This window comes from Lontra canadensis, unplaced genomic scaffold (assembly GCF_010015895.1).
Source record: "Lontra canadensis isolate GAN:19392208 unplaced genomic scaffold, GSC_riverotter_1.0 scaffold67, whole genome shotgun sequence".
In the NCBI taxonomy this organism is placed as follows: domain Eukaryota; kingdom Metazoa; phylum Chordata; class Mammalia; order Carnivora; family Mustelidae; genus Lontra; species Lontra canadensis.
The window spans coordinates 7,208,260-7,223,586 of record NW_022631061.1 but is presented as its reverse complement, the minus strand read 5'-3'; the positions used below and the strand labels follow the sequence as shown (position 1 = coordinate 7,223,586).

Here is a 15,327-nt window from a genome sequence, read left to right as displayed (position 1 = left end):
TTTCATTCATTCCTAATTCAAAATATTCATATGTAAGCAATATTTCTTAGAGCAGACCAACAAAGGGGATATTCTCAAATAGCATTTTTGAACTGAAAAAAATGCAATTAAAAAGGTGCAAGAAAATATTATTGAATTTAAGTGAGCCACTAGATAGTATAAAATGCTAACTTAATAAACTTCTTAATGGAGTGAATGCAGAAAACTGCATTCTGTGCTTTTTAAAGGAAATTTGATAAATCATATTTTAAGAATATACATGATGATAAATGTGGAATCTCTGTGCATTTTAGACTGGATATTTCTTGGTAGGCTTTTGATTAGCCATGAAGTTAGGGTAATTTTTAAATATTTGAACTAGGATTTTATTATATTAAAAATCACATGGCACACTCTTGTGGGAAAAAATGCTAAAACATATAGAAAACTTGGGGCAGTTTGGAACCCTCCAAATATCATACAGAGCAGAATGATGCATTATTCATCTTTGAATAATGGCTCCTATGTTAAAATGCACTTAGAAAAAGAGTAGTATGAAATTAAGTCCATCGAAAAGAGCAAAATCAGCTATGTTTACATTAGTGACTTTTATCCTTGTTCTGTACTTCTCTGGCATTTCTAGATTTTCTGCAAAGAGCATGTTTCTCTTCAGGAAGGAAAGAAGGAAGGAAGAAAAGAAGGAAGAAAGGAAGAAAAAAGAATTAAAGAAACTTTGCATGATGAGTCAGGAGGAGTAGATGGTAGATGAGTAGTAGAATGGAAGAAAGTTCTGGCTCTCCTGGGAATGGAAGAAAAGATGATTCGGGCAACTTAAAGGAGGGCTGAGAGGGTGGGCACGTGTCCCCTGGCAGTGGGTGGTATCAACCTGGGGAATGATGCTTGGTTTTTCTTTGAAAACCCTCTCACACTCTTCCATGTGCAAAATTTACTTTAAAACCCTGGGAAATGGGAGTAGGAGGTATTTTGGCTAGATAAGCAACTGGCTCAGAGACATGGAAGAAAAAAAATAATAAACAAAAATTTCTTTTTAGGTATTAAAAAAATTAGAATAGCTAAGAGGTGAGGGCTGATATCGGTTATTTAAAGCAGTTTTAAAAACACCCAGAACATTTTAAAGTACATTTTTGTAAAAGACACAGAAGTGCATTCTATAAATGACACTAAGTTCATCTGTAGTGATATGATATGCCTTTATGGATTGTATATTTCTATAGGATACAAGAGTAAGCCAAAATTTAACAGGTAAAGTTTAAAGTGGGGAAATGCTCAATAATGCTCTTGCAGTTAAGAAAATTCCAAATGTACCAACAGGAACACACTGTACAGTAAGAGAAGGGTATTGAGACTGAGTTTTTGTTCTCTCTACCACTTATTAGTTAGCATGTCACCTAACTTCTCTGGTCTGTCATTTTCTCAAATAAAAATTAGTTAATGGCTCTACCTATTGAGAAGTCCTTGTACAAAACGGTTTCTAACAGGCCTTTCAGCCTCATTTTGTACCATGTCCCCACACTGTCCTGTGTTCATCACATACCACCATCTTGCATTCCCAGGACACATTATGTCATGTGGTGTGGTCCCTTGCTCCACAAGGCCACCCTCTCACCTACTGGCTCGGGAAGATCTCTATTCACCCTTTCAAGTCTAGCTAAAATTTATTTCTTCAGTTAGGCAAACCCTTTCACTGAGCTCAGACATTTTATACACATCAATAAAAAATATTTATCATAGTGTGCTGTAATTATTTCTAAATGCCAACTGTGTATATACACTTTGTGAAAAATTAGTCTAAAAGAATATAAAGTAAGATTATGAACAGTTCTATGCCACTCAGCAATAATATAATTTTGTCAGCTCTCTATCTTAAACAGCCTTTGATGCTTTAAGTGGAAATATAGTGCTGACATAAAAAATACATTTCAAAATTTGAAAACACCATATTTGTAGACCTATTTCACAGACTCCCATCCTTCAATGTTATTACTGAAAATGATGAAAAGATGTGGCTAAAATACCATATGTATACCTTGAAATTAATCAATTATCAATTAAATTAAAAAAGCAGCAGTGAAAAAAAAAAACACCAGCAACTAAACGCACAAAATTGAATTAATGCGGATACTCTAAATGAAATAAATAGAAGATATCATTTTCTGTTTTCAAATGGTTTATATCTCAGATTATAACACATCTAAAATCAGGTATTTTCTGAAATCATTATGAAGTGGCTGAGCACAAAATGCAAAATATTGAGGCCATTTAAAGGAATACGTTAGGCTCTTTTATGCCTTCATGTCTTGGTAATTTAACTACTGCCATTCCTGGCTCACCTGATCTCACAAGACGGTTCCTAAGTAGTTACTTGTGCGAAGTCTACTCCAACCCACCAGACTCAGAGTTAGTCACTCTCTCACCTGTGCTCCTTTATGAACGACTATGACTACCTCTGTCTATGATAACTATTTCTCTCCAGTAGACAAGGATTTTTTAACCTTGGGACTAGTGACATTGAGGGCTGGATTTGTGTTGTCATTGTTCTGTGGAAACTCTCCTGTGCATGACAGGATATTTTAGCAGCAGTCTCTGTTCAGTAGATGCTCGTAACACACGTGTACCTTCCCAACTGTTACAAAGCACCACACTACACTGTGTGCTTCTAGAAGGTAGAAACTGTCTCAAACTCTGAAGCCAGCATCTAGCACATGCTTGGCATGCAGAAGATATTCAATAAATGCTCTTAAAGTAATAAGGTTATTGAATTTTTTCTGAATCTGTTTAAAGCCTACCATCTGAATCTTCAACACAAAACAGGGAGTTGTTAGAACATTTTTTTTTTAAATTTTATTTATTTATTTGACAGAGAGATCACAAGTAGGCAGAGAGGTAAGCAGAGAGAGAGGGGGAAGCAGGCTCCCTGCTGAGCAGAGAGCCTGACTTGGGGCTCGATCCCAGGACCCTGAGATCATGACCTGAACTGAAGGCAGAGGCTTAACCCACTGAGCCACCCAGGTGACCCAGAACATTTATTGATACAAAAATGCTATATAGTCTGTGAAATGCATTTGATAAGAATATCTTATAACTTAGCAATTACATAATTTGTTTTAATTATTTTAAGAGACTATAAGAACCAAAGGGTAAAGGGGTGCCTGATGGCTCAATGGGTTCTGCATCTGCCTTAGTCTCAGGTCATGATCTCAGGGTCCCATCGTAGTGGGGAGTCTGCTTCTTCTTCTCCCTCTGACTCTCCCCAGTCTTGCTTTCACTCACTCATGTGCTCTCTCAAACGAATAAAGAAAAAAATCTAAAAAAAAGAAAAAAAGAACCAAAGGTTGAAGAGAATGCTAGGATATTAAAATATGACACTGGAACCAAAAAGAGCTGAAAGATGGTCCCCTACATTTCTTTTTCTCCCTCTTTTTTTGAAGAGTTTATATCATTCAATTTTCAGTGAATTATTTTAACCATAATCAGATCACCTAGTTCATTCCAAATATGGAGAGTCAATTAATAATACACCAATTAGAATGGAGTTATCGAGGAACAGTATGTTTGCTACTGTTTCTACATAAGACGAACAATAGGCTATTAAGTAAAGAAATCAAATCGTATTTCTCAAATATGATAATAACTGTAAACTCTTAAAAAAGAAGTCAGATAATTAGCTTTTTTTCTGAACAATTTTTATAGATGCATTAGAATTTTTAATTCTCGGTGCTTTCCTTATTTCTGCAAGTAGCACATTACAGTAGCCACGCATATACCATCAAAACTAATTTAATTCAGATTCATTACAGAGCTGCTTTTTATTCATCAAGGTCATATCTTGATGGCTTCACAAGCTTAGATAAATCAGGTGTTAAGCAGACACATCTCTGAGGAACCTAAGGATGTTCTCATTTGCAGTTCTCAGCATATCTTATTATTTATTGCCAAAGAAATGACTGATTAACTTTGTCATCTTTGCTTCATGTTTTTTTTTCTTCCAGCTGAAGCAGTCTGCCCTCTTCTGCAATGCCTGATCAGACCTATTTAAGATGATGTCTTTGATCACAGACATGGGGGAGTTTGCGATCTTAGGCTTTGATGAAACATTGTTCCACTATAATTTTATGGAAGGGAAACAGAGTCTTAAATGATAATCGACAGTCACAAAGACAACCAAACTTACTAGGATTCTGCACTATCCTTGGATAGCATCATCTTTAAGCACCAAAAATGTACCAGAAGTTGACCACTTCAGGTTTTATTTAAACATAAACAATATACAAAACCTCCCTTTTCAATCATTTCCTCATTAGCTAATTTGTCCCAAAGAAGAAAAGCCTGCAAGTTAGAAGATGTATTTATGAGTTTTAAAATATGTTCCTTATATTCTTCCTTATGGTCTGTAAAATTCAGTCATCAATGAAATTTGCACTTATATGAAATTTTACCATTAGAAAACACCTAAATATTATACTGAATACATATAAAATTAGAACATTAAGCATCAGGAAAAAATCGCATGCCTCTAGGTTTTTATTAATCACATTCCAACACCAAGGTGGAAAGTATATCAAATCACACCAAATCTTTTGCACATGACAACCTCATAAATTATTCAACTCATTAGTATTACTAAGAAGCATGGAAAACTCCATCAGTATTAAAGATGTTTTCTAGCAGAAAAAGGTCAACCAAAAGTTTTAATAATGAACTTGAAGGGAAAGCTTTCCAAAGTCAATATGAAACAAAATCATTGTCCTTTGTGTCTTCTTGAAAATATAGCCAATTCTGATTATTTGCTCATATAAAAGAAAGCCCTGTTAATATATTTTCTTAGTGACTCTACATAAATTATCTGAAAAGAATGTTCAAATTATGGCTAAATGTTCCTGCCCATCCCATGAAAATTAACTATAGTTTAATGTAAATGTCTGAATTTAGGGAAAAATCAAATAATTAAAAAATTTTTAAATAAAATATTAAGTCTGCTAGTTCAGATTCAGTTCTCTTACATGAATCCTGGCTCACAGTCTGGAAACTGAGTATGCCAGCAATGAACAGAGAGACCTGACCAGTGTTCAAATCCCAGCAGCTGCTCTGAGGGCCATGTAAGTATTCCCTATTGATGTAATTGAAGATTACCTCCTCAGCTTGTACAACTTGTTTAAAATTCTGAAAACCTTGATCACTGATTCAAACACTTCTAGCCATAATGAAAGTTCTACTCGTAATATTTCCTTCTGTTCCTAAAAGAATTTTTTTGCCATAATGTAGAGGAATACAAATTTTTTTGACCATAGATTATAGCAGAGTTTCTGTGTATTTAATGCTTAACTTTCAAGTTAGGATGCATAGGGAAATTGAAATAGTGTCAATATTTAAAATAGAGGAAGGAACACATTGAATTTCAATTTGTCCTAGAAGTCCTCTCAAAATGTGAAGGTTTGTACAAAAAATATACCTTTTCTATGTCTACACAAACCAAATCATTCAATCATTTGGGTGTTAGTCTACATACCACTAGACTCTAAGATACTTAAACACATTTAAATGTTTAAAGGCAGGCAGAGTGGCCAGATGATGGGCAGAATTTTTGACTTTTATATGAATATTTTAGTAGTATGTGAATACAAAAGCTTTATTCAAAATACACAAAATATGTTTTCAATTAAGGTTTTCAACACTTATTTTTATTGGGTGAAGTGCTTTATAATAATTACTGATATTTGTTTCCTATTTCTTCTGGAGAAAGAATTTATAGGTTAGGAGGCACATTAAGAGCTTGGAGGATGATTCAGTAATACATTTTTCTCTTGGCAGTTTGTAATTCCTATTTCTTTTCTTCTTCTTAAAGATTTATTTAACCGAGAGAGAGACAGAGAAGCACAGAGGCAGAGGGAAAGAGAATTTCAAGCAGACTCCCCACTGAGAATGGAGCCCCATGTGGAGCTCATGACCCTGAGATCATGACCTGAGCTGAAATCAATAGTTGGACACGTAACTGAACCACACAGATGCCCCACCTCCTTCTATTTCTTTGAACAGATCACACCAGGGAGTACTCTCACACTCACTCTTCAGAACCCTCCATATTTTACTCCCTACTGACTACATGGTTCTAAAAGTCCACTGATGTGAACTGTTGTAAAGACTGGAGGGGTATGCTCTTGAATTGTTTTGGAGGTAGAATTGTTTTAGTTCTCCTTTGTCTTCCATCACATGACCTTAATCCAGAAAAAGGATGTGATAATAACTTTGGCATGGGTACCATATAGCTTTCTTGGATGTTTTATGGCATACATGTGGTCTTTGTTCTAGATATGAGTAAAATAAAAACATGCCCCTGTTTACTTCTACCAAAGAACCCAACTCAGGAGAGATATTAAGTTCTGAATACTGATGATGATGATTCAGTATTTAAAATTCATAAACTGCTACATATTTTAAAATACTCTCATACCACACACAGAGAATATTTAGTATCACCCAGAGCTTCCATCTATTTCAAAGTTAGACTACTATTTTCAGTTTAGGTTCATTAACAATAGATACTATATTACCAAAACCTGACAACCAGATGTCTTAAAAGATTTTAAAATTTGTTTCTGATAGGTTTTAACAATGGTTTAAGAATAGAGATATTTTATAAATTAAAGCATCCACTTTTACAGAGAACCCCAATTTTTTTTTTCTAAGACACTCTTTAAAAGCAACCTATAGAATGCTGAATGTAGTAAAATGTGGATCCTATATAATTAAACCTTTGGCAACTCATCATCACAAATAATATCAATTTAGCCTAACTCTGTTATAAATTATCTCTAGAGTTTTCTATTTTCAAATGGGATGAATTCAAATAGGATGAGTTGGTGAAAAAGTCTAAGTTACTAGGTATATGCAATGAAGTTTAAATTATTTTAAGTTCATATTACAAAGTATGCCACTTGAAGTAGGTATTTCTAAACATCTCTTCTGTAGAGCATAAAGATAATACCTCATTTTAAGCATAAATACAATACCTCAAGTTAAGTGCTAAATACCTTAAGTGCTAAAATCCCTTTGGTGATCTCTCTTGTTGATTAAAGAAATCCCCTATACTACTGGTCAACTATAAGGTTTTTTCCTAATTTTTTCTAGTATATTCTTCCATTAGTTACTTTTACTATATAAAGTTATGCTGTAATTTTTATTTTAGGCATAAGTTTCATATGAAATCCTCATGTATTTTTTTAATTATGTTTGACTCTTACTAAGTAAGTTATATCAATTCACAGACTATTTGCACAACAAATTGCAAAAGCTTCGTACATTTTCTTTTTAACAGGATTAAGTATTTTTTCTGTTTAATTCATCAAGAACATGAACAGTTATGAATGTTTATAAATTACATAAATTTTAAAGCAGATGGCTCACTTATCACATTCAAGTAAATGAAAATTAACATAATAATCACAAAGTAATTTTAAGAATAAAAGTGGTTAATAACAAAAATGAATAAACAGTATTCATTAATGGTATTTTCTGAGTGTATAGAATTTATAAAATTTTGAGATGATAAATCACACTTAAACTTATTAGAGAACTTAAAAATGGGACAAAATAGTCCTATTTAGATTTCCAGGTAGACAGCAAATATTAATTAAATTTAAAAAATGAAGTATTTTTATTAAATTATAAAAATATTTTGGTATTTTCTATTTATTATACCTTTTATTTATTTATTTAAGGTTTTACTTACTTATTTGAGAGAGAGGAGATGAGGGGAGATGTCAGAGGGAGAAGCAGACTCCCTAATGAGTAGGAAGCCCCATGCGGGACTTGATCCTGGGACTCCAGGATCATTACCTGAGCTGCAGTTGCTTAACCAACTGAGCCACCCAGGCATCCCTGTTATACTTTTTTAAAGGACAAATTAGGGTTAGTTCTACTGTGTGATAATTGATACCTTTAATGTGAGATGGTCTTTTTAAAATTTTATTTGCAACCCAATGGAGGACTGGGAACTTAAATGGACATATTGTAGCAGGATTTATTTTATTTTATTTATTTATTTAATTTTATTTTTTAGACTGAAAAGAATAGAATAGTAATACAAAATGTTACATAATACGATTATTAATAAGGCATTTATTTTAGTTAAATATACAAATATGTGCATATATATTAATAAAACACCACACATATGTGTATATATATTTCATATATATATATTCACATAGTATACATGAGTGTGCGTACACATATACAAATTATACATAAAAATATTTAAGTCTGAGTATGCGATCACAATTGTATATATTTTTTATACCTTGTGTCTAGGTCACCAAAGTTGAAAAGGCACTGAAAAAGAAATTCACTTTACTCTTGGTTTAGGCTGTATGAGATGGATGGATGTTGGGTAATAATCAGTTATGCAGAGTCTTACAAAGAGTTATATAAACTCTATTAAGAAGCTGAAAGGTCTAAAATACATCACAGGCGAAAAACTGCGTTGATTAAGTGTCACCTGCATGATGCTGAAGGATAAAGCAGAAGACAGTATTTCTGACTTACAACCTGGAGAATTTTAAGTGCTAGGGAGGAAATGAATTATTAACCACAAAGAGTTATGTCAGTTCCAGAATATTTTTGTGTAAGAGGCATTGGTACTGACCATACTCTACTGCAGCTTTGAGAAGGGCTTCAGCGTGAGTGGAGCCAAATGCATTTCGAACAAACCGTCTCCTTCGGCGAAGATCATCTTCCCAGTAATCCAAACGCCAGAAATCATGCAGTTGGCTAGGAATGAGGAAATAAACAGTCGTCACTATTAATAACAATGTCAAATGGGAAATACATTTTTTACACAACATTAAAGCTTTATTTCCTTGATCTCGATGGAAAATTAAGATGATTTTGGAGATCTTTATCTTTTACATTTGTGTTTACATATGTTTCCTGTACAAATGACCAAAACTTAAAATAGTAACATTCTCGTATTTTAAGCATTGTAATACTCAGTTATGCTTTCTCTACAATGTTCTTCCATCTACTGAAAACATTAATCATGGGGAGTTTAGTAACAAATGCAGCATCAAATTACAAGTATAAATGGCACAGTTTTCATTCTGTTACACTGTTTTTAACAAGGCTTGTAAATCACAGGATAGACCTCACTACAAATAGTTTGCAATTTAATGACCGTGGTTTCTTAGTAGGCTGAATTAAGAACCATAAAATATTGCTCAGTTGGATTTGGTGGAACAATGATTAAAATAATGTGCTGAAATATTCATTGAAGTAATTCCCTCCTGCCCACAGCAACCTGAGAAAAGTGCAATTTTATCCATTATTAATAATACTGAATTAGAGCTGCAAAAAATTCCAGTATGTGGTAATTGTCTTGGTAAATTATTATTCTAACACTAACAGAGTCCTTGGATGATTTTACCGCTTTCAGCTAATATAAACCATTAACAATCATAGCCTTCATTGGGTAACATTGTCTAAACCATGTTACGCTCTAAACCAACATTAAAAATCCAAGAGATAGTTCAGAAGATATTGAAATCTGTTCATTGTATATCAATGGAATGTTTCATGATATAATTTTTGTTTTCAACTTAATTTCAATAAATACTGGTGATAAATGCCACTGTTTGAGAAGTCTGTTTTTTCTCTATTTACAGTATTTGGAGTAACATACTCAAGAGATAATATTCTAATTTTCCTGAGCAGCACTATTCATAAAAACACATAAAATGCTTTCATAGAAGATTTGATTTCATTTTTATTTTGCCATTTATTGTAAAAAATACTACATTTGATTAAAATTGTAACTATGTATGTTTTGCTCTTCATTGTTTCTCTAGTGCAAAGACAGAACATACTGTTTTTTATACAATGTTTTTAATAAATATTCAATGAATTAATTATACCAATTTGGTACTTTGGAGATATACAGACATGTACAGTCACTGAGAACAATAATTTATTTTTGAAAAACATTTTGGATTATATACCTATATAATTTTGTTTTCCACTACATAATTATAAAAGAATGTAACAAGGTAAGGGCTATATGAAAAGAATATTAAAATTATAAGGTTTGAAGTATATTTGAATAGACTTGCTTTTCTATACATTGTAATTATTATAACTTTATTTTTCTGTAAGAAATAAGGGTTATAAGTGCCTCTGTCACTAATTTAAAATAGGACAATTTCTGGGACAGGGGGGTGGCTGAGAATAAGGGTTATAAGTGTCTCTTATAATGTAAGAATAAGGGTTATAAGTGCCTCTGTCACTAATTTAAAATAGGACAATTTCTGGGACAGGGGGGTGGCTCAGTTGGTTAAGTGTCCGACTCTTGATTTCAGCTCAGGTCATGATCTCAGGCTTGTGAGATCAAGCCCTGCACTGGACTTCATGCTGGGCGTGGAGCCTGCTTAAGAGTCTCTCTTTCCCTCTCCCTCTGCCTCTACCCCTGCTTCCACTGTGTTCTTTTTCTAAATAAATAAATAAATAAATAAAATGAAATAAAATAGGACCATTTCTATCCTTAAAAATACAAACTAATCCTAGTGGTTTAAGGAAGACCCTGCTACATCTTGCCATAAAGATTTTTCTTCAGAGTATGTTAGAGTTAAGTTCTGAATTCAGCAGGAGAGACAGATCTAATGTTATCTCAAATTTCTAACTATACACATACTTTCCTATATTCCTCCTATTAAGTATGACTGAGAAAATTTGGACACTGTATGTAAAACAAATATACCAAGACTCTGAAAGGTAGAAAGCAGAAGACAGACTAGCTAACAACCCCAGGGCCTAAGAAACAACACCCGGGTCATCTTTTTGCCTAATATATCCTAGACTTTGAAGCAAAGAGGCTAACAACCCAGGCAGATTAATGGGTGCAGACCAAAAAAAAAAAAAATAAATAAAATGCCCCCAACAAAAACCTGGTTTCTCTAGCCAAAGAACCAAGAAAGGTACAGCCCAACAAGACAGAAAACTTTTAGACAACTATTGTACTCCAGCAAAACACAAAAGAGAAACTGTGGACCCACTTACTCACACCAAAAAGTATTAGTGGGAAGCCTACATCTGAACCCTAACCAAGGTGGAATCCTAACATCCTCACCAGGTTGGTATCAGAGAAGGTCATACAGGGAACCAGGACTTTCATGTCTGTTGACTGGTAACAAGGCATCCCACCCTCATGAGGTCGGTGAAGACCATGCGGAGGGCCTGGAATCCACCCCTCGCCCCTGACCCAGCTAGACGGTAATGAGGTGTCCTTCTCCCTCCCACTGTGGTGCTATCAGTGGGGGCCTAGTAGAGAGTTAGGACTTTCACCATTGATCAACGCAAATAAGGCTACCCCCACTAGTGGACACCACACAAAAGCTGGAACTCTCACCCCTGCCAAGCAGTAATGAGGAGTTGCTCATTCTCTGGATGTCAGCAGAGTTCAAGTGGGGAAACTAGATTTCTACCTACACCTGGCAGTAAAAATGCAGTGCTTCCCCATTTCTCCTAATTGAGTGATGTCAGAGAAAGTCAACCAAAATAGGAGGTTTTAATAAGGTACAAAATATCTCAGAGAAGAATAAGAAAATATCCTGCTTCAATCCAAAGTTACTTGTCATATCAAGAACCTGGAAGATCTGAAACAGAATGTAAAAAGTCACCCATAGATGCTAACGCTGAGATGACAGGGATGTTAGAATTTTCTGACAAGGGTTCTAAACTATGTGTGATTTTTAAAAATGCTTCACTGAACATTTAGGAACATGTTTGGAGCAAATAAAAAAAATAGCAAGCCACAGGAAAGAAACAGAAAGTCTCACTCAGCAAAAAATTAGAAGATGTACAAAAGCATCAAGTATTTTGGAACTGACAAATATAATAACCAAAATGAAAAGTTCAGTGGATGAGCTCAACAGAATGGAAGGGACAGATGAAAAAACTGTTAAATGGCAGATAGAGCAATAGATACTGCCCAATCTGCATAACAGAGCAAATGGGCTGAAAAAAAATGAACAAAGCCTCAGGGATCTATGGATTATAACATCTAACATATTTGGGTCACTGGAGTTCTGGAAGGAGAGAGGAAAGAGAGGAGGGATGAAACAGTCCTTAAAAAATAATAGCTGAATACTTCCTAAATCCGGCCCAAAAGCATAATGTATAGATTTAAAGAAGCTGACTAAACTCCATATATAATAAACCTGAAGAAATTTATGTCAAGACACATCATGATTAAACATCTGAAAAGAAAGGATAAAGAAAAAAAAAAATCTACAAAACAGCCAGAGAAAAATGACACCTCATCTACAGATATAAAACACTTAGAATGACAGCATATTTTACATCAAAAGCTATGGCGGCCAAAAGAAATGGCCAACTATTTTTTATGTGCTGAAAAAAAGAACTGTCAACTCAGTTTCCTGCAACCAGTGAAATTATCCTTCAGGAATAAAAAATAAAGAGCTTTCAGATGAAGGAAAATAAAGTATTTGTTGCCATCAGGGCTAGTCTAAAAATTGTCTATAGGCAGTCTTATAAACACAAAGGAAGCGATAAAAGGAACATTGTAACACCAGGAAGGAAAAAAGAACATGATGAGCAAAATATGAGTAAATATATAGATTTTCCTTTTCTTTTTTGAGTGTCCTAAATTATGTTTTATCATTGAAGCAAAAATTTTAACACTGTCTGCTGTGGTTCTGAGTGTGTGTAGAGGTAATATTTACGACAGATATACTATAAATGGGGGAAGGTAAAGGGATATAAAGGAAGTAAAGATTCTATACTTCATTTGGATTGGTAAAATGACATCAACAGTAGACTGTGATAAAATACATATCCAGTCACTAAAAAGGCAACCACTAAAAGAAGCTATATAAAGCTATATACTCAAAAACACTATGGATAAATCAAAATGGAATTCCAAAAAATGTTCAAGTAATCCACAGGAAGACAGGAAAAACAGAGCAATAAAAAACAAGGATAACAACAACAAAAAAATAATGTTTTAAAAACAAAGCTGTCTATAAGAAACAGACTTCAAATATACTAATATAGGCAGGTGGAAAATAAAAGAATAAAAAAGATCATTCAACCATTAATCAAAGGAAAGCAGGAATGGCTATATTAATACCAGATAAACACATACTACAGAAAAAAAAAATTACTAGAGACAAAGAAGGACCCTATGAAGACAAAAGGGCCAATCTACCAATTAGACACAAATCCCAATGTGTATGTGCCAAACAACAGAGCTATAAAACAAGTCAAGCAAAAACTGGTAAACTGAAAGAAAGAGAAAAAGAAAAATACACAGTTATAGTGTGTGAATATATACCCTTCTTTTCAGCAATTGATAGAACACTTAGAAGCTCAGCAAAGATATAGAAGAACACAATACCATCACAAACCAACATATTTAGAATACTCCAACTAACAATTACAGAATACACATTTTTTTCAAGTGTAGATGGAACTTATATTACCAATATTACCAAGATAGACCATATGCTGGTCCACAACACACATCTAACAAACTTAGAAGAACTGGTACAATCCTACAAAATGGAACAAAGAGAAATCAGTAACAGAAAGGCAAGAGAAAAAAATTCTCTAAACACTTGGAAACTAAAGTAACATGCTATTAAATAACTCATGAGTCAAAAAAGAATAATCAAGGGAAAACAAAAAATGAATTGAATAAAAATTATAATAAAAATATCAAAGTTTCTGGGACACAGCTAAAATAATAATGATAGGAAAATTTATAGCACAAATACATACATTAGAAAAGATGAAATATTTCAAATAAATATTCTAACCTCTCACTTTGAGAATATAGAAAAGTAAGAGCAACAAGCAGAGGAAGGAAATAATAAAGATAAAAGTAAGAATCAGGCCCCTCAGTGGCTCAATTTGTTAAGCATCTGCCTTTAGCTCAGATCATGATCCTGGGTCCTGGGATAGTCTTGCATCAGGCTCCCAGCTCAGTGGGAAGTCTGGTTCTCCCTCCACCTCTCCCCCCTCTCATGATCCTTCTCTCCCTCCTTCCTCCGTCCTCTCTCTTGGATAAATAAATAAAATCTTTTAAAAAAAGGGATAAAAATAGGAATTACCAAGATTCAAAACAGAAAAACAACAGAGAAAAATCAATACAACAAAGAGCTGAGTCTTAAAAAAATACCAATAAAACTGATAAAGGAAAAAGAAAGAAGGCTGATTACCAATATCTGCAATGAAACAGCATATATAATTACAGGCTCTGAAGACGTCAAAAGCATAAGTAAATATATGAAATACTCCACACACATAAATTTGACAGCTTAAACAAAATGGACCAATTCCTCAAAGAGTACAAACGACCACAACTCACTCAATATGAAATAGATACTATGAATAGATCAGTAACTATTAAGAAAATTTAATACATTTAAAACTGCCCCAAAAGAATCTCCAGGGCCATTTGGTTTTACTGGAAAATTCTACCAAACACTTAAAGAAAACCAACCTCAATTATACATGATTTCACCTAGAAAAAAAGAGAAGGAAATATTTCTCAATTAATTTTATAGCTAGTATAACACCAAAATAAAAAGCAAAGACAGCACAAAGGAATAAAACTAGACCAATATCCCTTATGGATATAGACTAAAAATCCTTAATAAAATATTAGCAAATAGAATTAGGCAATGTATAATAAAAATTATACATGATGACAAATGAAGTTTATTCCAGGGAAGCAAGTTTTGTTCAGTATTTGAAAATTAATTAATATAATCCACCACACTAATGGCTAAAGAAGAAAAATCATATGACCACATTAGTCAATATAGAAAAGAATCTGACACAATTCAACATGCGTCCATGAAAAGAAATTCTCAGAAAAAAAAAAAAAAAGACAACTTTCTCAACTTCATAAAGCATCTACAAAAACCCTACAGCTAAATTATACTTAAAGGTAAGGACCGAAAGATTTTCTCCTAAAACTGTAAAAAAAACCAAAATATCTGCTCTCAACAGTTCTTATTCAACCTACTACAGGAATTTTTAGCCAATGCAATATGGCAAAAAAGAAGAAAAGGAATATAGTATAGGAAAGGGAGAAATAAAATTTGTCTCTATTTCCAGATCACATTATTGTTTATGTAAAAAAATCACACAAAATCTATCAAAAATTCCTGAAACTAATGACTAAGATTAACAAGGTCACAGGATAAACACACAAATATCAGCTGTGTTTCTATATGCTAGCAATGAAGACATGAACAGTGAAAGAAAAATATAATTTAAAATTACAAAAAAAGAGAAATAATGATAAATCTAAAA

At 33.4% G+C, this 15,327-nt stretch overlaps 1 protein-coding gene across 14 annotated transcripts in view; it reads right to left on the bottom strand.

Moving 5' to 3' along the window:
- Positions 1-15,327, bottom strand: part of NBEA (neurobeachin) — a 664,613-nt gene that overhangs the window by 221,129 nt on the left and 428,157 nt on the right. For all 14 annotated transcript variants that reach the window (XM_032880041.1, XM_032880043.1, XM_032880047.1 and 11 more), the window contains one exon: positions 8,642-8,766. In XM_032880041.1, coding sequence (XP_032735932.1) covers positions 8,642-8,766 — 125 coding nt within the window. The remainder of the gene's footprint in view (positions 1-8,641; positions 8,767-15,327) is intronic.